Source organism: Diospyros lotus, chromosome 1 (genome assembly GCF_014633365.1).
Source record: "Diospyros lotus cultivar Yz01 chromosome 1, ASM1463336v1, whole genome shotgun sequence".
NCBI classification, from domain to species: Eukaryota; Viridiplantae; Streptophyta; class Magnoliopsida; order Ericales; family Ebenaceae; genus Diospyros; species Diospyros lotus.
The window spans coordinates 48,837,820-48,861,951 of record NC_068338.1 but is presented as its reverse complement, the minus strand read 5'-3'; the positions used below and the strand labels follow the sequence as shown (position 1 = coordinate 48,861,951).

General features: G+C 37.2%; 2 protein-coding genes across 5 annotated transcripts; one reads left to right on the top strand and one right to left on the bottom strand.

Moving 5' to 3' along the window:
* The first annotated feature begins 322 nt into the window (after positions 1 to 322).
* Positions 323 to 10,044, top strand: LOC127801533 (uncharacterized). 3 transcript variants are annotated; one of them, XM_052336759.1, is made up of 13 exons: positions 324 to 628; positions 728 to 892; positions 1,494 to 1,592; positions 1,704 to 1,838; positions 1,956 to 2,024; positions 2,101 to 2,197; positions 2,943 to 3,045; positions 4,155 to 4,365; positions 6,176 to 6,289; positions 7,549 to 7,680; positions 7,922 to 8,002; positions 8,208 to 8,324; positions 9,356 to 10,044. In XM_052336759.1, exons 1-13 carry the CDS (start codon positions 524 to 526, stop codon positions 9,437 to 9,439), a joined length of 1,512 nt encoding a protein of 503 aa, XP_052192719.1. In that variant the 5' UTR covers positions 324 to 523; the 3' UTR covers positions 9,440 to 10,044. The 3 variants fall into 3 exon arrangements, with proteins under 3 accessions (XP_052192726.1, XP_052192719.1, XP_052192734.1); XM_052336766.1 differs by lacking the exon at positions 7,549 to 7,680 and having other exon boundaries at positions 323 to 628; XM_052336774.1 differs by lacking the exon at positions 324 to 628 and having other exon boundaries at positions 830 to 892; positions 1,514 to 1,592.
* On the bottom strand, positions 9,752 to 23,863 carry LOC127801548 (phosphoglucan phosphatase LSF2, chloroplastic). Of its 2 annotated transcripts, XM_052336793.1 has the most exons (7): positions 23,509 to 23,863; positions 22,464 to 22,669; positions 11,603 to 11,773; positions 11,173 to 11,386; positions 10,965 to 11,094; positions 10,138 to 10,194; positions 9,752 to 9,986 (listed from the first exon to the last, which is right to left on the bottom strand). In XM_052336793.1, exons 1-4 carry the CDS (start codon positions 23,798 to 23,800, stop codon positions 11,183 to 11,185), a joined length of 873 nt encoding a protein of 290 aa, XP_052192753.1. In that variant the 5' UTR covers positions 23,801 to 23,863; the 3' UTR covers positions 9,752 to 9,986; positions 10,138 to 10,194; positions 10,965 to 11,094; positions 11,173 to 11,182. The 2 variants fall into 2 exon arrangements, with proteins under 2 accessions (XP_052192753.1, XP_052192746.1); XM_052336786.1 differs by lacking the exon at positions 10,965 to 11,094.
* Positions 23,864 to 24,132: the final 269 nt, after the last annotated feature.

Below are 24,132 nucleotides of genomic sequence, written 5' to 3'. Positions count from 1 at the left end.
TTAAAAAGAGACTATTTTTGGGGTATAATATCGGTAAAAAATTAAATATTTTCATATTTTTATGATTTTATTCAAAATTTTTAATTTTGATAATAAAGAGCTAATTTGAAAAATTGAGTGTAATTTTATCTAGCGGTAAAAATTAATTAAAAAGACTTGTGAATTTACTCAGGTGGCATCTCGCTTGCTATTTAAGTGGGTTTTACGTTGACTGTTGTTGAAAACATAAAAAATAAATGAATTTTTTTTTTGAATAAAATCGGGTTCGTGTTGCCAAAATTAAAAGATTTGATTTGTAATTGGAGGGGAAAAGGCGAAATTGGTAATGCCAGAGAATTGACTTCGGCGGCCCGAAGGCTATCGGGCTTGACCCTTTGCATCTGATGTGCAGTGCTGGGTTGCAGGCTCGGGCGTTACGTTTACAAACCAACAGTTGGCGGAAATCCAAATCTTGTCCTCTTTCTCTCCGATCAGTTCATTCTCCATTTGGGGGAGAGAAGAAGAAGAAGAAGAAGAAGAAGAAATGATTCTAAGCAGGTCTCGGATACAGGCGATCTTGTCTCTATTCGTCAATGTTCATCCTCATGAGATCTCGGCTCTGTTCTACTCCTCGTCCTGTTTCTTCTTCGTAATTCCCCTCCAACCCCCCCTCTCATTACTTATTAGATGCTTATACTACGGTGACTATGTAATTGAAGCGATTCTTCAATTTATGGAATTCGTGCAGATTCTGAGTGCATATTTTGTGGTTCTTCCATTACGCGATGAAGGTGCGATATCTTTAGGTTTGGGTAAACTTCCGGGCCTTTTTGTGGGTTCCTTAGCCCTCACGCTGGTTGCCGCCCCTCTTTCCACCCTCATCTTCTCCTTGCCAAATCTCTCCAAAGCAAAGGTAATTAGGAATTGAGTTTGTGGTATCACACGATGCGAATTTTCAGTTATTTATGTTATTTGCCTGATATGGATTTATGATGCGAGTCTCTCTATTTCCATAATTGCTTCTATCATTTCATGGGAAAATTAGGTATGCAAATGCTGCATGTATAAACACTGCATTTTTAGACAATAGCAATTAGGGCTGGGAAAAGCTTTTTGACAAGTATTTATCTTGCTGTATGGGACTTGATTACCTTGTAGGAGGTTAAGACATGGTCGAGGGACACCTTATCTTGCTGTATCTAATGCTATTCGACCAAAATACTGTATTTTTTTACATTGTTCTTGTATTGTGTGTTGGTGGAATAAGAAATTAAGGTTTAATTTGTCCCTCTTTTGATTTCAATAATGGATCAACTCCGTTCAAAATGATTAGATATAGTAGGCATGTGCGTGGTATTCAGAGTAAGTTGAATGATGTTTACACTGAAATTGGACTTTACTAGCAATAGGGACTTCTCTTTACTGTTTCACCTGTCTTTATTATTCTCTTTTCAGACATAAGTTCGTGCTCCTTTACATGTAATTATGTCATGGGTGCTTTTTTGAAATTCCAGGCCTTGGTCTTGATACACAGGTTTTTTAGTTTGTCTCTTGTTTTATTCTTCATCCTATGGTATTCTTCTTCACCTGGGCATTCAGTCTCCAAGTTGAAGGTATGAGATGGATTCCATGACAAATAAATCTCTTACTTACATTACCTTGCTGTGTTTGTTTCTTATCAAATTCGACATTGTATCTTTTTTTTTTTTTTTTTCTATTTCCAGGGTTTGATCTTCAAATCATCTACCATAAAAGAAGAGCTAAAGCTAGAGGTTAATCCATCCAATTCTGCAAATTCTGTTGGCTGGGAGGACCATGGATGGTATTATGTGTCAGTGAGAATTGGCTTGTTCCTTTGGGTATGATGGTACTCATCATTGGTCTTACTCTTACCTACTTGTGATTGGTTTTATCTGCCAACTATTCTAAATGTTTCCTAGTTTTAGCTCCTAAAAGATTATTTTTGCCTTTTGCAGGTCGCTTTGCTGAATCTTATTACCATATCTTCAACCTGGGCTAGAGTAATTGATGTGATGGACAGTGAGGTCTGAATTCTGGCACATGGTGTTTAGAAATAAATTTAATTATTCTGTGCATACCTTAACTCTGCTTTCTGTCCAGTCAGGTTCAAGATTATTTGGATTCATTGGTGCTGGTGCAACACTTGGCCAGCTTTTTGGATCGTTGTTTGCCACAGGAATGGCTTGGATGGGACCATGTATGCATGTTTTCCTTGTTTATTTGGAATTCAGGAACACATACATATTATTCTCTTTTTATTTTGTTGTTTATCTATTTTTGGGCAAATTTCATGCAGCACTCTTGATGTTGTCAAAAAGGCAGCGATCAGCAGCTGGCCACCACCTGCTAGGTCCCTCTTGATCTAGGTAGAGGAATACAAATCTGGAGGGTTATCGTTGCTGTTGCTGCTTCTCCGTCTCTCCCTGCCACTGCTGAACTGATACCCATCGCAATAGGTTTCTGATCCCTGATTCTGATGGGGTTCCACCCCATCAGTTAGGTGACGGCTGAAGGTTTCGGTCATCACCAAAATGGAGAGGGAGAGGATAGGATTGAGAAAGAGGAGGGGAGGGGAGAGGACTGATAAAGAGAACCAGAGAGAATTGGCTAGTGATGTCCAGATCTCCAACTGTCATTGAACCATTGGTGTGAGAGAGAAAGAGAAAGAGAAAGAGAAAGCAGGGAGGGGAGAGGATATGGTTTAAATAAATGGGCAAAATTGTCAATTCCTGTGCTCTTCTAATGGGAAGGGAGGTCTATGCTATTTCTTGAAACACAGGGGTGGTTGGTGTCATTTTTGCTAAACCTCAGGGGTGCTGCGTGGAATTTATCTTCTATTTTTTCATCTTTTCTGTTTTTTTCTTTTTTTAGAGATGTATTGTTTTTCACCCTTTTACTTTTTAAAAATCTCCCATAACCTTGAGTACAATTTGTTTTTTCAGATTTACTATTATTTGCTGCTCTATTGATGGAACTTGCTGCACAGTCGTCAAAAAGGATCAATGAGGATATGCCTTATCCCTCTGAAGAGCTATATCCCATCAGGTCTTTTAAGCTCTTAACTCACTTACCTCTGTCTTCTTTTGAAGTCTTCCTTTTAGCAGATGGATCTACCTCATGCAGATTCCATTCGAATACCCAAAAAAGGAAGAAGTAGGATTGAGTTATTTGGTTGTTTTATTCAATTCTTCAGTAAATTGGTCTAGTTTATCTGGGCCAAAACTAAATTGGCGGAGTTTAAATTGGTTAAGTTTGTTTTCCTCCTTTGTTTGGTGTCTCTGTGTGCTTTGGGGGGAGGGTGTTAGAAGTTTTATATCATGACCCAAATGATACTATTCTTTATCATGAAAGTAACATACTCTATAATAAATGATTGTCTAAAGAAAACACATACTGGCAATTGCAAATATGATTTATGCTGTATACAAATTATCTTTCTGCAAAAGATCAAAACTTTATTTTCTGAATGTTTTGCTATAATTGTATATATGAGAGTGGTCTACAAATATTATCTTTTCTTCTTGGGAGCTTCAATGGGTAATTATGTTGGTAGTTTCTTAGGCCAATTTACTTATCTAAGCATTTTTGGGAAGAAAAATAAAATACGGAAAAAAATGCCACAGTACATATTTCTGTGTTCCTGAAAAAAAAATTACAAAGTTTCTGTATTCTGAAATTAAAATCCTATATGGGAACAATCTACAAAATGTTATCTTTTCTTTTGAGAGGTTCAAAGGGCACTTTTGGCAGCAGTTTCAAGGGCCACTTTACTTGCCCAAGTATTTCTAAAAAGGAAAAAAACAAAGAAAACAGAAAATTCCAGAGTAAGTTATTTCTATATGAGCATTTATACAAGTAATATGTGGATAGAAGGATTTTTAAACCATATGCCTGTAGTAAATTCCCAATACAAGTGTTTCTCTCTATTTTTACGCTTCTTCATTTTTATTTTATGTTTGTTTCATTTGTCATAGCTTAAGCTGTTATTTGTGAATGAGATGTTTACTAAAATATACTACGCAGCCCTTTGGTTGAATTGCTACATGTATTAGTATCTGTAGTGAAATTATTGTTTGATCTTTCATGGTTATTGCTCATTGGAGGAACTCAAACCCTAACCTTCTTTTTATCTTGACTTGGTCTTTTGGCTTTAGAAAAGCTGACCTGAATCAACATGATGAGGTGGTCACTGAAGAAAGCTCACCTGCTCATAAAGGATCTTCTCCTAGATCCACTCCCGCAGCAAAACCTCAGATTTGGGCAATATTAGATGGAATTCAACTTATTTTATCCTCAACATACTTGTTGTACGTGTCATTATTTCTGTGGCTGAATGCTGTTGTCTCTTCATTCTTTTATTTTCAGGTTAGAACAAGCATCTTTTCAACTTTACCCTTCCCTTTTTTGAAGTTTCTGAATTTTAGGAGTAGGCTTCTGATTTATGTTGTGTATTTTGTTTGAGGTCCTAGATTGGTCATCTGTTGTCAGATAACTCATTGAGGAGGGATTGTGCCTCATCATTTATATATGAACATGCCTAGTTGTGGTTCTATCACCTATATAAATCTTTTTGTCTCATACTGTATGTGTTTATGCAGTTTTGGCAACATAGAGACCTAGACATTATCATCTATGATATGTTCTTAAGTTGGTATTGGGTAAGAATATACTGTATACTACAATCAAAGAAGAATGGATATGGATACACAACACAATGTGGACATGCCAACACAGTTATTTCCAAAATAATTATTTTATTGTAGGAACACCCTTAAATAATAAATAATAGGGATAATTACAGAAACATATACGAGGTTTATTATACTATCCACTTTTCGTTAAATTTACTGTTAATATTACAGAAACATACTTGAACTTATTTTAAACCTAACAGAAACCTATGTAAGGTCTAAATTTTCGTGAAGAAAAATTCCACAAAAATAGTTGATACACTTTCCAAAGGTTAATAAAAGTATTGATAGAATTGCAAGTTCAAAAAAATCAGTTAAAGGGTTTTAGATATCGAAAAAGTCAATTATGAGGGATAGTTTTAGATACCTAAAACCCCTCAAACGAATTTTTTGGACTTACAACTTCACAAACATTTTTATCTGCCTTTGAAAAGTGTATTAAGTATTTTTGCGAAATTTTTCTCTATGAAGATTTAGAGTTTAGGTATGTTTCTATTTAGATTAAAGATAGTTTAGGTATGAAACGGTAAGGTTAACAAGAAGTTTAATGAAAAGTGCATATTATAGCAAACATCAGGTATGTTTCTGTAATTATCACTAAATAATATATCTTTCACACACACACAAATGGAAATGACTCATATTCTATATAATAGGAAATAAGTGATTAAAAAGTCTAGATATATATTTTAGAAAATTTTATTCATTAAAAGTTTTGAAATTTAAAATTCTTGAAATTAAAAGGTTGTAAGGAGGGAGGACTAGGAATATAACTCTATAATATTTTTATCTAGCATTCAATTTTCAATGTCTTTTTTTTAAACTTAGTTTAAGTGGATCACTAAACACTCTTGTGAATAGAGTAGATGGAATGAAATAAGTCTGTAGTAAAAAGGTGGGGGAAGGCCAAAAAACAAAAATAAGAGACTTATGAAAGTATGGTTATGGATAGAGAAGATTGATAAGTTAAAATCCACATGGCCCTAGTGAGATTAAGGCTTGGTTTGTTGTTTTTGTTCATAATGTTTTCTAACCTTCTCAAGTAATGGACACCCAAACATCCCATAATGGACACAGGTGCCTCCAAGTATGCCATAGTAAACTAATTAAAAAATCATAGGACAGATTTGGACGAATGTCTAATATGTTTTTGGAAGTGTTTGATGAGTGTTTGTGTCTGATATAGTACACAAGTGACTGCATTTTAGGCTACATTAGTCGTCTTCAAATATTAATGTTGTTGTAGCATAGCCAATAGTCTAGAGAAATTACACCATTAACATTTACCTTTAATGATTTGATGCCTACCATCATAGTTAATGAACAATCCTTTCTGGTGACACCAGTCTAAATTGGTGTGCACCTCATAGCCGATACAAGAGGAACTAAACAACACCAACATAATTCCCTCATATTTGTTGTTTGTTTCCTTCTTCACCTTGCTCCTACTTCCTATTGACTTTCTTCTTTCTCCAAAACTGCAGAAAGTAACTGTGATTGCCATGACTGTTGAAAGCCCCATTGGCAGAAGACGATTGTTTGCGCAAATCAATAGTTTCATTGCTACTTTCATTCTTGCTGGACAACTTACTTTAACGGTATGCTTTACTGCAAATCTGATTCAATAGAGAGATTGTCAAATGTTTTCCTTCATGTATTATCCATTTGCTAGAATAAAACTGCTCTCTCAGCATGATGATTTGCTGGCAATAGCAATTTTACTGTTAAGCCAGTTGCATCCTTGAAACTGCTTTGATTTTACTGCTATTTTCAGCTTCCTTTTTTCATTTTTACTTTTTTGGGGGGAAAAAAAAAACAAAAAATGGCATTTAGTGCATTGTTTTTGTTTCAAAAAGATGAACACTGTTTTCTTTTATTTTGGGAGAAAAACAGAAACACCATTTTCATATTTTTATTTCTATTCCACCAACCAAACACATTCTTCTTCAACCCAACCTTTAGTGACCGACTAGCCACACTTTCATCAATCGAAAATATAAAACAAAATTTTTATCAAAGATTTTAATTGTCATATATTTAATTATCTGATAAAATACACATCACTTTTATTAAGCATCATTTTCAATTTTAATTTTTAAAATTTTGAAAAGTGACTATTATTAGATGCATATTTAGTTTCTATTTTCTAACAAAAAGTGAAAATGTACACAAAGCAAATAAAAATGAACACTGAAATCTGACAACAAAATCAAACAGGCCCCAAACTTTTCATGTCATCAGTTCTCAGCTTAACCCCGATCTATGTTCGACTTGAACACCCCATTTTAGCAAGAACTTTGACATCATTGTATTTCCTTCATAATCCTCATCAAAGACTGTGTGAAGGTCATCATTTCCTCGTACTCCCTGTTTATTATTCATGAGATACTTGTTCTTTTTCGTTTTCAGTGAAGGGCAACTTTTTCTCTTACAGTTCACCACATGAAGTTCCTATGTATCAATGAGAGATCAAAATGGTCATTTTGATTTTAAGGCAAATCCCTTTCTGCTGAAGTTTATTTCAAAATCTGTCTTTTCTGTCATTGAGCTTGTTCCAACCCCTTGCAAATAACTTGCAGCTAAAATACTAGAAGAATATTTTGTGGGCTATGGGGACAACTGACTGCGTCTCCATACATCATATCCTGTTCCTTTTTCTGCATGTACTTCCAGTCAGTCAACTTAGTTTTCTTTAAGAATCTCCCATATGGAATGACCTGTATAATCATTTTCATTTGGATTCAAGCATCGTGCTTCCCATTGTGGATATGTATTACACTTGCTGCAATTTGATTGGGTGGGAAATATATGTCATCATTTTATTTCAAGTTGTTTCCAATGTTTCTTTTGCTTACAGGGGCGCATACTTACAGTTGCTGGTGTTACTGTGGCAATATGTTCTGCCCCATTTGTTTCTTTCCTAAATTTGTTTGCTATAGCTGTGTGGCCAACCTGGATTGCAGTTGCTGTTTGTGAGACCTTGAGAAAGGTCTGTCTTGTATAACTGCTTGGTTTTGTATCTCTCCTTATATTTTATGCCTTAACGTTTGGTTTACAAAATGTTTTCTAATGTAGTCGGCTGTTTGGAGAAATTCTTGTTTTATTTTTGTAAAAAGAAAGAAGAGCTGAGTTTTTGACTAGGGAAAACAGAATAATAAACCTACCAAAGAATAAAAGCAAAAAAATCACAATAAAGCATCATACACTTTGCAATTACATTCCCCTTGCAGGTGGTTACTTATGTTGTAACCAGACCTGGGAGAGAACTCCTTTTTACAGTTATCACACGGGAGGAGAAATACAAAGCCAAGGTATAAGTTATTCTTTTCCTAGATTTTATCTTTTCTTGATTATTGGACATGAAGTTAATCTAGTTCCGTGACATTGCCTCACCAAAAACTGCTTTATGAGTCAAATTTAATGTCACTTGGGTTTCCCTCTCCCACTTCATTTTGATGTATCGCCAGGTTTGATGGTAACTAATATGCCCTCTGTTGCATGCATAATATTCTGCAGGTATGCATTGATGTAATTGTTCAAAGGCTTGGTGATGCCACAGCAGCAGGACTGTATAAGCTCCTATTCAGCACTCTCAATGGGAAAACATCAACTGTTTCTCTCTATGCCTTGCCTGTAAGTATATGTTGTTCAATGCATTTGTCACTTTCCTCTTGTCCCGTGTCTTCTCACCCTTAATGGCACCCTGATGCTTTTCATTCTTAGCCTATGTTAAGGACTGGGACCACCTCTAGGATTTGTGCCCATGATTTTTTACAAATGTAACATGATTTTATTAAATATTTACCAAAATAGATGACTCAAAATATTTATAAAAGTTGCGTAATTTGCAACACCTCACCAGCCTCTCTAGGAAAAAAAAAAAAAAAAACATTTCCGCTAGACTGGCATGAAACTGCTGGTTTAACCAGTGATTCTGTGTTGGCTACTTGTAGAATTTTTGAGTGTTGACATTTAAACACATAAAATTCTGGGTCAGTGTGGAAATGTTTGAAGCCTTTCATTAAACGAACTTTTATTTATAAGCGCATTGATCCCATGTATAGGCAAGCAAAATTTTGATATGGGACAAAGTGTACAGGGCCAATGCCTATAAACAAGCAAGACCACACCCTAACACCAGCGGCTTTAAGCATCCACTATACTAGGAAAATTATAAATGTTGTGCGATAGCATCCCTGGACGCCTGAAGATGTCCCACTGTCCGGTTCTTTGAGAACCATTGGTCCAGCCAACTGTTTTGTGCTGACTTCCGCCGCGTTCGAATTTTACTAGCCGGCGTATGCTTTTGTGCTACTTTCATAAATATTTTGATTCATGATATTTAATAAGATAATGGTACTTTTTATAAAAATTCCAACCCATGGATAAGAGTAATATATCAAAGTTCTTAGTCCATATTCCAAATATGTGGTGCAAATACAGTATTATATGCAGTACAATGTGTAGCATGGGTCTCGTTGGAAGGAAATGGGTATTTAAACAAATACAGGTGTCGTTTCAACCACATTTAGAAAGGAATGGTCAGTTAAGCAAGTCCATTGAAGCCCCAATATCATCTGAAACTCTTTTTTCTCTCTTTTTCTGTGTTCTTTTATTTGTGACATAGAACGGATTATCTTATCCCTTGTTGCCTTGTGCATCAGGTCTGCATGGTATGGATACTTACGGCATTTCATTTAGGACGCCGGCAAGCAGAACTGGCAAAGTTGCAGCTTGTCTCCACCTGAAATTTAATCTTGATCCGGCCGATCTAATGTACATCTTTTTCGTTTTTAGGCTTTAGTTGTTTCTGTTGTCACTTGAGGTTATGTGGCCGTATATGACTTTTAACCTGAGGTACTTTTTTTCTTTTTTTGGAAAAGTTAGCTTCAGCTAGTCTACAAAGAACTGTGATGTAGCATTACTAATTATTTTAGAAATAAATATGGCAGAGCAATGAAAAAGAGCAACAAAACCCTTTTAACATGTTCTCTGAATGAATTGCTCCTGAGCGTTTTCATAACAGAGGTTTGAAAAGAGGTTCCAGCAAACTTGGAAAATAACAGAAGTTATTTCTCATATTATTAATTGCACTGGCCACAGTGCTTAGATGTGCTTAGTACAGTTATTCTCTTCTGAAAATTAGGTTTGTATGTTTATAATTGGATGACAGTAGCAGCATCTTGGAAGCCTTCAACTTTGAGCACGGTAACATACCATTGCTCTGGTCCTTAACAAGTTTGCAAAGCTTTCCCAGATTCATCACTCTACTGGAACCCTCGATGATGTTGAAACCTGTGCAAAAGAAAAAAAAAAAAAAGGGTGTAACTATTTGTTTTTTTCACATCATCAGTATGCCAGGAGCAGCTTTCAATAACCCCTTCTGTTAGCCAAAATTACAACCTCCTCTCATAGCCCGGAAAGAGGGAAAAAACACACAAAATACCTGAAGTCCTATCTGCCATTTCTTTTGTTCTTCCCATATCATATTTTCCTCCATGTCCTGTTCATTTACAAAACAATTAATGACACTGCCTTGATGACAAGAAGATTCGAAAGTGAACTAAAAGACAATTCAATTGAGTGATGTTTGTTTTGCCTTCCAATCTCAATTTACCAAATTGAATTTATTGTGCACATGTTGAAATAATAGATCTTTTCTCGGCAAGCACTATAAATCAAGACTATTTCCTGGCTAGCCTTTAATATAGTTGCAAGCATCCGTCGCAACCCAAAAAGTGTTTTATTATTTTAACCTCTACTTAGAATTGAGGGTTAAGTTTGGAAGGTCTCCAGTTGTCTGACACTGAAGTCCCTTGCTAGTCATTCCAATCAACTAAATTAAATGCTGCCTTAGACAGGAGGATTTGAGGAAGGTATTTTTGCATGCGGAATTAGTTCCACATTCATCAAGGCCATCGTTACATAACCTCTGTGAGGTCTGGACAAAGATTATATTTAGGGTCCTTGTTTCTTCCTCTTCCTTTTTCTCGTCTTTGTGAGTTAATAATATGGAACCAGCTTTCTATCAGCTTAATTTAGTAGTAGCTCTTTTCTGTATATCATATGATAACCTTTTAAAGTCATAATAATTTTTTTCTTTTCTTATGTAAACGGGCTTTTAGTGTATATATTTCAACTTTTTGATTGAAACTTAAGAAGGTTCGTGTAAGAGTGGAAAGCTGTTCTAACGAGCCAGCTAATAAGCTGATCCAAACGTTTTTGTTCCTAATAAATTACAGTTTTTTGAAGTCATAAAGCAAGTGTTCGCACCTTCTATGGAAGGATGAAGGAAATAGCAATGTGGGGATCAATTACCCTGCTGCTAGGTATGTTGCACAAATATTTAACCAAAGAGAGGGGAGTTCCACAGTTAAGGCTTTTTTAATGCCCTGTTGAAGGCCTGTGATGCCATATCCAATGATTTTCAGGATAGGAAACCCTTACTAGTCAATCCATATTCAATTATTAGAAACCATACCAGTATATGCCTAACTCCCACGAAGGGAGCGGACACGGTCCTGAATCAATTTCCTTTCCCAATCAGATATCCCCTCAAAAGCATGTTCTGAAAGACTCTCAAAAGGCTCCTTCCAAGGATCGTTCTTAGCCAAATCATAAGTAGCTCCGCGTATTGCTCTTTTATTGGGACCACATGGTCTCTTAGAAGTAAGTGTCTTGTATGCCATGTTAAGCTGTCACAATCATAAACCACAAAAAAAAGAAAAGAAACGGAATGATATTACAACTTATGAACAAGGGCACAAGCAATGAAATCACTTCAATATTTGAATGCCATGCCCTAAAACTCGAAGTTCTATAAATTTCATACCACTTTACCATTTGGAAGATTCAAATTGTAACATATCAACACCAAGCAGGGATGATATACTGAAGATTCAAGTACTTACATCCATGCCGCAAAACCAGAACATGTAAGCAATTGCAACAGCAGGAGCTCTCCCCAATCCTGCTGTACAATGCACGTACACTTTTCCTTTTCCCTCTGAAATGGCCCATTCCAAAGATGAGACAGCTTTAGGCAACATACTTCTCAAGGAATCTGGATCAAAATCTCTTGCCTACAGTTTTTTCCCAATACAAAATGCTAAGGTACGTACAGAAGTGTCAAAAAGAACCTCAGTGGAAGACAACAAAGGAGTAGTAAAGAAATATAGCCTTTTATGATGCATGCCACAAGAAGAAGGAAATGTTCACTGGTTTTGGTTGAAAGCCTTAGATTTATCAGACTAGAACCCTATCACCTTACAAGTGTCCACAATGGTGCTGCACATTCGTTCATGTTAAGAACTTTCAGCATGCCAATTATCATATGCACAAGCGATTCCCTTCCTAATCATGCCTCTGAACTGGATAGTGTAGGCAGTAGGGATCAGAGACAGATATGTAACAAGAGAGATTCTGGGAGACTCAGAAAATCACAAAGTACCCTAACCGCTAGAGAGGGAGGTAGCCTCAAGTAGTTCAGAATAGAGGGAGTGGCAATGTATTAAACATAAGCATATTTTTTATTGGGACATAACTCTCTTAGCAACGTATTGTACCCACCAAATGCAATAAAAAATGGGCTATTACCATAATATTGGTATCTGGATGCAAGGTTAAATTCGCAAGGATTCTTGTGTGAGTAGGCTCAGAGTTGGATGATAGTGTATTAGAACTTTTACAAGGACATTGATGGAGGTTTAGGGGGTAAATTACATTGCTAGTCCCTAAATTTTTCACTCTATGACAAACTGGTCATTATACTTCAATCTTTTTTACCTCAGTCACTAATCTTTGATTTTTGATAACATTTAATTCCTCTTTTGATTTTTCATCAAATTTTGTCAACGAAATGAAGAAGTCCAGCCACATGTTCTTTGTTTTGTTAGGCAAATTAGGTAGTTTTGTCTTGTTAGGCTAGATTGGCGTAAGTTAGACAAGGTGTCTAACCTTGTTGACTAAGCTTGCATTGTATCCCCTATAAATACCCTTCTCCCTTCTTGTATAATGATCCCAGTTTTAGAGGATCATTCCAACATGAGAGGATTCAGAGAGTGCGAGTTTTGTAACAAAGAGTTTTTGTGTAATTTCTCTATAGATTCTATTTCAATGAAATAGATTCATTTTTTTCTCTCAAATTATATCTCTTCTTTCATTGTTTATGATCTTCGGATACCCAACAAGTGGTATCAGAGCCTGGGTTTGAGTGTTGGTGAGAGATATTGAAGAAATAAAACCTCTGTTCTTAAAACTCGAAATTTCGATAACGTCCAATTGGTATTTTGATCATACCAATGGACTCCTGGTGCCAAAACAAGTACAGTAGAATTTTCAGCAAGTCAAATGGAGCCTGCATGCGCTGCCTGAAGATTTGCTTGTGAAGACCACGCACGCCGCGGGCCACGCACGTCTACTGGAGGTTGAAAACTGCCACGTCAGCATACAACTTTGGCAAAATTACAAGTTAGCCCTAAAATTTTTAAAATTACACTTTGACCCCTGAACTTTCTAAAATTTTAACTTAGCCCTAAACTTTCAAAAATTACACTTTAGCCCATAATTTTTCACAAATTAGAATTTGACCCCAAAAGAGTCAAATCTTCTATTTTTGACCCTTCCAGATGCAACGGTGCATTCCATCTTGGAAGATTCAACTCTGATTTTGAAGAAATTATTCTAAATGGAGGAGACATCATCATCAGAAGCTATGATAAAGCTCACTTCCACCAACTACACATTATGGAGACCTCGAATGGAAGATCTCCTTAGTTATAGAGATTTGTACGATCCCCTAGAATTAAAGGGTGTAAACCCTGATCCTTCCAAGGAAGCAGAATGAAAGGAATTAAACAGAAAAGCTATTGGTTAGATCCGGCAATGGATTAATCACAGTGTATTCCACCATGTAGCACAAAAGACAGACGCACATGCCCTCTGAACGAAGTTGGAAGAAATGTACCAGGTCAAGACCGCTCAAAACAAAGCCCTGTCAATGAGGCGATTAGTTAATCTAGAGTTGAGTAGTGGAACTTCAGTTACCGAGCACACTAGTGAGTTTTAGAGCCTGGTAAACCAATTGTCGTCTGTAAAGATGTTGCTTGGGGATGAAACACAAGCGCTCTTACTTCTCAGTTCTCTTCCTGACAACTGGGAGACGCTAATAGTCTCTCTCAGTAATTCGAACCCAAATGGAAAACTTATCATGTCCATGGTTAAGGATGCCTTGTTAAACGAAGAGACTAGAAGAAAGGACATGAGCACGAACTAGACTCATGCCCTTGTAACAGAGAATCAAAAGAGACAGTAGGGAAGTAGTCGAGGCAAGGGGAGAGGAAGGAGCAAGAGTAGGGGCATATCCATAGATGGAAGAAAGCCGACATATAAGTGTTATCATTGTGGTATTGAGGGCTATTTAAAGAAGAACTGCCGAAAATTGTTACGAGAGCAGGGTTAAGGCAGTTCCCAGTCGAAGAATAAGGATGGAGAAACACTAGTCACTATCCATAGAAATGTAGCTTACTGTTCCATCTATGATGAGACATGACTTCACGTCTCAAGAGAAGACACAAACTGGGTGGTAAATACTGTAGCATCTTACCACGTAACTCCCCACAAAGATTTATTCACAACATATAAAACATGTGATTTTGGAGCAGTGAAGATGTGAAATTTCAATTCCTCTAAGATTGCTGGAATTGGTGATGTTCAGATACGAACAAGCGTCAGGAGCACAATCATCTTGAAGGATGTCAGACATGTGCAAGATCTTCGGCTGAATCTACTTTTGGGCGTAACTTTTGACAAACAAGGTTATGGTAATCTGTTTAGCAATGGCACATAGAAGTTGATAAAAGGCGCCATGGTAGTCGCCCGAGAACATATTTGTGGCACATTATACAAGACTCGTGAGGATATATGCAGACAGCCTCAATAGGGTAGAAATGGAGACTTCTCAGAATTTGTGGCACTAGAGACTTGGTTACATGAGTGAGAAGGGTTTGTCTACCCTGGAAAAGAAGGAGCTCATTACTGTTGCCAAAAATACTGCTCCAGATCCTTGCAATCACTGCTTATTTGACAAACAACATAGAGTCTCTTTCAGTTACTCCTCAATAAGAAGATCAGACTTGCTCAGTCTGGTATAATCTGATGTTTGCGGTCCCCTGGAGGTTGAATCATTAGGCAAAAACAAGTATTTTCTAACATTCATTGATGATGCTTCTCAAAAGGTGTGGGTGTATTTCATAGAAACAAAGGACCAGGCATTTAATTACTTAAAACTGTTTCATACCATGGTAGAGCATGAAACAGGAAAGAAGTTGAAGTGCCTCCGGTCAGATAATGGAGGCAAATACACTTTCAAGGAGTTCAATGCCTACTGCGGAAGACACGACATCTGACATGAGAAGACGGTGCCATGCAGCCCACAGCATAATGGTGTAGCCGAGAGAATGAATCGGATTATTATGGAAAGAGTAAGAAGTATGCCCAGTATGGCTAAGTTACCAAAGCCATTATGGAGAGAAATAGTCAAAATTGCCTGCTACCTAATCAACAAATCACCATCAGGACTATTGAATTTTGAAGTTCCGAAGAAAATGTGGTATGTTAAGAATCCCTCCTATTCTCACCTGAGAGTATTTGGTTGTTTAGTTTTTGCACATGTATCCAAGGAGCTTAGACAAAAGCTCGATGCAAGGACAACCCCATGTATCTTCATAGGCTATGGAGATGAAGAATTCGGATACAAGTTATGGGACATAAAGGAGAAGAAGGTGATCAAAAGTAGGGACGTAGTGTTCCATAAAAAAAGACATTGAAAAGCCCACAATGTCTTAGAATCCAGATTCTAGTGCCCAAGAAGATATTTCAAGACCAGCACCAATACAATTGGCCACATATAACGTTTTGGTGCCTGAGGAAATGCCAGAAGTAGAAGAGGAGGAAGAAGCAGAAGGTGTTAAGCAAGGGGAGCCACAACCCTCTCCACCAGAAGCTGTTGGATCGTCACAAGAATCAGATGATGGTGAAACTCCTAACCCAGAAGTTTGTAGATTTGAACGAGCTCGGATTCCATCCATAAGATATCCAAAATCCGAGTACATTCTACTTACTGAAGGTAGGAAACCAGAGAATCTTCAAAAAGCTGTATCTCATAAGGATAAAAAAAAATGGTTGTTAGCAATGCAGGTTAAGATGGAATCTCTGTAGAAAAATCTTACTTATGAGATAGTCAATCTTCCACAGGAGAAAAAGGCCTTGAAAAATAAATGGGTGTTCAAGGTGAAAAAAGATGGCAGCAAAAACGTGGTGAAACACAAATATCGGTTGGTAGTCAAGGGAATTGATTTTGATGAGATTTTTTTGCCAGTAGTAAAAATGACTTCAATAAGAGTCATTCTTAGCTTGGTAGCCAAGTTGAACCTAGAGTTTGAACAAATGGATGTCAAGACAACATTTCTTCATGGAGACTTGGATGAAGAAATCTACATGCAGCAGTCATAAGGTTTTGAGGTTTTAGGTAAGAACCTCGTTTACAAGCTAAAGAAGAGCTTGTATGGTCTACAGCAAGGACCAAGGTAGTGGTACAAGAAGTTTGACTCTTGCATGGTGAGTCAAGGTTGTAAACAAACTGGTGTAGATCAGTGTGTATATTCAGAGGTTTCCTGATGGGAACTTCGTTGCTCTTCTACCATTTGTAGACGATATATTGATTGTGGAATAAGATGCAACGAAAATCAAACAACTGAAAAAAGAACTCTCCAAGTCCTTTGACATGAAGGACTTCAGATCGGCTCAGCAGATTTTAGGAATGCATATAGTTTGAGACAGGAAGAACATGAGGTTATGGCTATCTCAGGAAAAGTACATTGAACGGGTGATCAAGAAGTTCAATATGGACAATGTCAAACAGGTAAGCTTAGCTAATCACTACAAGTTGAGTAAGAGTTCTTGCCCTTCATCCAAGAAAGAGATAGAGGAGATGTCATCAATACCATATTCTTCAACAATGGGAAGCCTGATGTATGCAATGGTATGTACCAGACTAGATATTGCTCACGCAGTGGGTACAATGAGTCATTTTCTCTCTAACCCTGGAAAGGAACATTGGGAGACACTCAAATGGATTCTCAGGTACTTAAAAATACGCCAAAAATATGTCTTTACTACGGGGGAGCTAATCCAATCTTGGAAGGATATACGGATGCAGATATGGCAAGAAATCTTGATGGTAGAAAATCTATTTCAGGATTTCTCTACACTTTTACAGGGGGAGCCGTTTCATGGCAATCAAGATTGCAGAAGTGTGTTGCCCTATCCACAACAGAAGCTGAATATATTATAGTAGCAGAAGTTGGGAAAGAAATGTTGTGGTTAAAACGATTTCTCCAAAAACTAGGGATCATGCAAAAGGAATACAAAATACATTGCGATAGTCAAAGTGCTCTAGATTTGAGCAAGAATTCAATGTATCATTCCCGTACAAAGCACATTGATATTCGCTATCATTGGATACGCGAAGTGATGGATCAACAACTCTTAAGATTAGTGAAGATCCATACGAAGAAGAATCCAGCTGACATGTTAACAAATGTTGTTACTCGAGAAATATTAGAGCTATGCAGAGATATAGCTGTGATGCTTGCCAGATAACAATTGATCCAGATGTGACTGAAAGGGGAGAATTGAAGAAGTCCAGCCACATGTTCTTTGTCTTGTTAGGCAAATTAGACAGTTTTGTCTTGTTATGCTAGTTTAGCATGTTAGGCAAATTAGACAGAAGTTAGGCAAGGTACCTAACCTTGTTGACTAAGCTTGCATTGTATCCCCTATAAATACCCTTCTCCCTTCTTGTATAATGATCCTAGTTTTAGAGGATCATCACAGCATGAGAAGATTCAGAGAGTGAGAGAGCGGTGAGAGTTTTGTAACAAAGAGTTCTTATGTAATTTCTTTGTAGATTCTATTTCGGTGAAATAGATTCATTTTTTTCTTTCAAATTATATCTCTTATTTCATTCTTTATGATCTCTGGATACCTCTTCTTTCATTGTTTATGATCCTCTAAAACTCGGATAATTATACAAGAAGGGAGAAGGGTATTTATAAGAGATACAATGCAAGTTTAGTCAACAAGGTTAGGCATCTTACCTAACTTTTGCCTAACTTGCCTAACATGCCAAATTAGCCTAACAAGACAAAAGTGCCTAATTTGTCTAACAAGACGAAGAACATGTGGCTAGACTTCTTCAATTCTCCCCCTCCAGTCACATCTGGATCAATTGTTATCTGTCAAGCATCCCAGCTATGTCTCTACATAGCTCTAGCTTTTCTCGAGTAACAACTTTTGTTAACAAGTCAGTTGGATTCTCCTTCGTATGGATTTTCACTAATCTCAACAGTTGTTGATCCATCACTTCGTGTATCCAATGATAGCGAATATCAATGTACTTTGCACGAGAATGATACATTGAATTATTGTTGAAATCCAGAGCACTTTGACTATCACAATGTATCTTGTAATCCTTTTGCACGATCCCTAGTTCTTGGAGAAAACGCTTTAACCACAACATTTCTTTCCCAGCTTCTGCTACTGCAAAATATTCAACTTCTGTTATGGATAGAGCAACACACTTCTGCAATCTTGATTGCCATGAAACGGCTCCCCCTGCAGAAGTGTAGAGAAATCCCGAAGTAGATTTTCTACCATCAAGATCTCCTATATTGCTAACAACCATTTTTCTTTATCCTTATGAGATACAACTTCTTGAAAATTCTCTGGTTCCCTATCTTTAGTAAGTAGAATGTACTCGGATTCTGGATATCTTGTCGATAGAATCTGACCTCGTTCAGATCTACGAACTTCTGGATTATGAGTTTCACCATCATCTGATTCTTGTAACGGTCCAATAGCTTCTGGTGGAGGGGGTTGTGGCTCCCCTTGCTCAACACCCTCTGCTTCTTCCTCCTCTTCTACTTCTAGCATTTCCTCAGGCACCAAAATGTTATCTGTGGCCAACTATGTTGGTGCTGGTCTTGAAATATCTTCCTGGGCACTAGAATCTAAATTCTGAGACATTGTGTACTTTTCATTGTCTTTTATCATCTAGCTTTCATGGAACACTACATCCCTGCTTTTGATCATTTTTTTCTCCTTTGGGTCCCATAACCTGTATTTGAATTCCTCATCTCCATAGTCTATGAAGATACATGGAGTTGTCCTTACATCGAGCTTTTCTCTAAACTCCTTGGATATATGTGCAAAAGCTAAATAACCAAATACTCTCAGGTGAGAATATGAGGGATTCTTACCAAAATTCAGCGGTGTTGACGGTGATTTGATGATTAGATAGCAGGTAGTTCTGAATGCTTCTCCCCATAATGGTTTTGGCAGCATAGACATACTGAGCATACTTTTGACTTTTTCTATAATGGTCCAATTTATTCTCTCAGTTACACCATTATGTTGTGGGGTGCGTGGGACCAACTTCTCATGTCGAATGTCGTGTCTCCCACAGTAGGCATCAAACTCCTTGGAAGTGTATTCGCCTCCATTATCTGACCGAAGACACTTCAACTTCTTTCCTGTTTCACGTTCTACCATGGTATGAAATAGTTTAAAGTAATCAAATACCTGGTCCTTTGTTTTATGAAACACACCCACACCTTTCGAGAAGCATCATCAATGAATGTCAGAAAATACTTATTTCCGCCTAATGATTTAGCCTCCAGGGGACCGCAAACATCAAAGTGTACCAGACAGAGCAACTCTGATCTTTTTGTTGAGGAGTAACTGAAAGAGACTATGTTATTTGCCAAATAAGCAGTGATTGCAAGGATCTGAAGCAGTATTTTTAGCAATAGTAATGAGCTCCTTCTTTTTCAGGGTAGACAAAACCCTTCTCACTCATGTGACTAAGTCTCTGGTATCACAGATTTTGAGAAGCCTCCCTTTCTACTATGTTGAGGCTGTCTGCACATATCTTCACATAAGTCTTGTATAATGTGCCACAAATATGTCATCGGGCAACTATCAATGGCGCCTTTTATCAACTTCCATGTGCTATTGCTAAGCAGATTACCATAGCCCTGTTTGTCAAGAGTTACTCCTGAAAGTAGATTCAGCCGAAGATCTGGCACATGTCTGACATCCTTCAAGGTGATTGTGCTCCCGACGCTTGTTCATATCTAAACATCACCAATTCTGGTGATCTCAGAGGAATTAAAATTTTCCATCTTCATTGCTCCAAAATCACCTATTTTGTATGTTGTGAAGAAATCTATATGAGGAGTCACGTGGCAAGATGCTGCAGTATCTATCACCCATTTTGTGTCTTCTCTTGAGACATGAAGGCATGTCTCATCATGGATAGAACAGTAAACTACCTCTCCATGGACAGTGACTAGTGTTTCTCCATCTTTGTTCTTCGATTGAGAATTGCCTTGACCCTGCTCTCATAACAATTTTCGCCAATTCTTCTTTAAATAGTCTTTAATACTACAATGGTGGCACTTGTATGTCGACTTTCTTCCATCTGTGGATCTACCCCTACTCTTGCTCCTTCCTCTCCCCTTGCCTCAACTACTTCCCTGTTGTCTCCCTCGATTCTCTATTACAAGGGCATGAGTTCGATTCGTGCTCATATCTTTTCTTCTAACCCATTCATTGAATAAGGTATCCTTAACCATGGACATGGTAAGTTTTTCATTTGGGACCGAACTGCTGAGAGAGACTACTAGCATCTCCTAACTATCAGGAAGAGAATTGAGAAGTAAGAGCGCTTGTGTTTCATCCCCAAGCGGCATCTCTATAGACAACAACTGGTTTTCCAAGTTCTAGAACTCACTAGTGTGCTCAGCAACTGAAGTTCACTATTCAGCTTCAGATGAACTAATCGCCTCATTAATAGGGCTTTGTTTCGAGCGGTCTTGGCCTAGTACATTTCCTCTAACTTTGTCCAAAGGGTATGTGCGTCTGTCTCTTGTGCTACATGGTGGAAGACACTATGATCAATTCATTGCCGGATCTGACCAATAGTTTTTCTATTTAATTTCTTTCACTCTGCTTCCTTAGAAGGATTAGGGTTTACACCTTTTAATTCCAGGGGATCATCTCTACAACTAAGGAGATCTTCCATCTGAGGTCTCCATAGTATGTAGTTGGTGGAAGTGAGCTTTATCATAGCTTCTGATGATGATGTCTCCTCCATTCACAATAATTTGTTCAAAATAGGAGTTGAATCTTCAGAAATGGAGTGCACCGTTGTGTCCGAAAGGGTAAAAAATAGAAGATTTGACTTTTTTGGGGTTAAATTCTAATTTGTGAAAAATTAGGGGCTAAAGTGCAATTTCTGAAAGTTCAGTGGCTAAGTTGAAATTTCAGAAAGTTTAGGGGGGTCAAAATGTAATTTCAAAAACTTCAAGGGCTAACCTGTAATTTTGCCAAAGTTGTATGTTGACGTGGCAGCCATATGGCGGATGACGAGGCCAATTGGCTTACGTGGCGAACACTGTGGTAGTTGACGTGGTCGTCTTCAACCTCCAGCAGGCACGTGACGCAAGTGGTCTTCACACGCAGATCTTCAGGCTACGCGTGAGAGCGCGTGCGGGCTCCATTCGACTTGCTAAAAATTCCACCATGCTCATCTTGGCACCAGGAGTTCGTTGGTATGATCAAAATACCAATTGGACGTGATAGAAATTTCGAGTTTGAAGAACAAAGATTATGTTTCTTCAATTCTGTCACCAGCACTCAAATCCAGGCTCTGATACCTCTTGTTGGGTATCCAGAGATCATTAACAATGAAAAAGATATATAATTTTAGAGAAAAAACGAATATATTTCATTGGAATAGAATCTACAGAGAATTACACAAGAACTCTCTATTGCAAAACTCTCACCACTCTCTCACTTTTTGGATCCTCTCAAGTTGGGATGATCCTCTAAAATTGGGATAATTACACAAGAAGGGAGAAGGGTATTTATAGGATACAATGCAAGCTTAGTCAACAAGGTTGGGCACCTTGCCTAACTTCTACCTAACTTGCCTAACATACCAAACTAGCCAAACAACACAAAAATGCCTAATTTGCCTAACAAAACAAAGAACATGTGACTGGACTTCTTCAATTACATTGCTAGTCCCTAAACTTTGCACTCTGACAAATTGGTCATTATACTTCAATCTTTTTCACCTCGGTCACTAATCTTTGATTTTTGATAAAATTTAGTTACTCTTTTGATTTTTCATCAAATTATGTCAACGAAAATCTCTTGATGTTAAAATTAACTTAAACCATACAATCAAGTAACTTTGGGGTTTATATTAATGTATGTCATGCCAGTTTTTGTTAATAGAATTTGATAAAAAACCAAAAAAGGGATTGAATTTTAACAAAAATCAAAGTTTAGTGGTTATAATGACAAAAATTAGAGTATAGTGACTAGTTTGTTATGAAGTGCAAAGTTTAGAGACTAATAGTGTAATTTATCCGAGGTTTAGGAGATACTCCAAGGGAGATTAGGCAATCCAGAGTTAAGAGATTTGTCTCAAGAGGCATTCTGCTCACTCAAGCTAATGCTATAGCTAATCTAGTCTAGGTGAGTTCTATCATGACATGTGGTCAATTTATATCATGTTGCTTTTGACAATATGGACACGGGGATGATCGATGTTATGCCTTGATTAAGATGCCAACAGCATGAATAATTACTTGCAAAAATTACTTATCTGAAAAGGCAGTGATATTAAAGAAGTTTGCTTACAGGCCTTCTCATGTGACGAATTCCTAGTTCTTGACATCTTTCTACCATGGATTCCAAATCTATTCCCCAATATTCAATGTCACTGTCCTGCTGCAAGTTAAGAATGTAGGCGACCTTTTCTTCCTCTTTCAGATGATCCATGTCTTCAGGTTTCTGGGGCTGGGATCCCACAATTAGATGATCAGTTATCAAAGTGTAATTCATGCCTGAAATCATGATAAGACTGATTAGGCCACTGCAAATGCATCCAAACATCAAGTTATTTTCTGAAAGCAATATGCAAATTGAACTGGATTAAAAGGAAAAACCCTTTTCGACCCTTTTGGGGAGCTGAACCCCAATAAAGTGTAGATTAACCAATAATAACCTAACAAGAATCCGGTAGTGACTAAGATCCAATGCATTTAACAGAGGAGAAATCATCAAAAGTGAAGATGAATCTGAAAGAATTTCCAAAGAAATTTATCAAAATAACACAAGATAAGCAACGTCCATTTAACTTTTTTTTTTTTTTGGGTTAAATATGGTCGCGCTTAAACAAGTGCGAGATCTGTAGAAACAAAATAAACCAAAAATTGATTCTATTAATTTATATGAGTTTAAACTATAAAGACTAGCAGCCCATTTACGGAGACGGGTTAAAATGACACAAACTGAACTCAAATCTAAGATAAGTCTATCAAAAATCAAAGATAAATGCTACTAAAGACTGTGATAACTAAAATAGCTACAAAACTTAATCAATTAAGATAATAACATCATTATCATCAATTGCACCTTTCTAACTTAGTTCGTGCGGGCGGCATGGCATTCATAACAATTGACCTCTAAATATCACATTTACGAACCAAATCTATGAAAAAAGAACAACTTAATCCATAAATACAGACTAATTTTGATTATCATCATCAAGATCAACCCATCATGTCATGAGAAGAGAAAAGAAAAACACAAGAATTAAAAAATATCTATATAAAATAAGACCACAATCAAGAGAAAATTGAAGTAAGAACAAGTAGAACAAATAAATCCGGACAAAACTGACCAAGATCATGGTGATACTCGTACGGGTTTCTCATCATCCTATTCATGGTGATGTTATACTCTTCCATCCTGCTTCTGGAGCTTGAGACCCCTTTGCTGGTAGGGTTCTTCCCTTCCACTTCGACGCCACTCTCAGACAGTTTACATGATATTTTACTCGGTTTCGAGGAAACCGTTATCCTAGTCCACAAAGATTTGTTGCTAGGGTTTCTGTTGTTCGATGATGGACCATAAATTTCAGGTTTATGCGTGAAGATTGGAGCTTGAAGGAAGCCGTTTCCAACGGCTCCCATTTTCTCTTTCTTTCCACTGCTTCTGAATCTAATGCTTCTCCCTTCACTCCTGTACAAACTGTCCCTTGGATTTTCTTACTATTATTATTATATTATTATTATTATTATTTTCTTGATAATGGCCCCTCGGCTACAATTCATCTCATTTTTTTTATTTTATTTTAAATCGCTTATGATGGATAAATAAACTAGGGCCCATGACTGCCTTACAGATTCCAAAATGGGCTGGGCCTAAAACTTAATAAGCCACTCAGCCCAATTCGGAAGGCTTTAGGATAGGGCCAAGTCCAAATAAAGTTTATGTCACTTTAACGAGTCAATAAATATTGTAC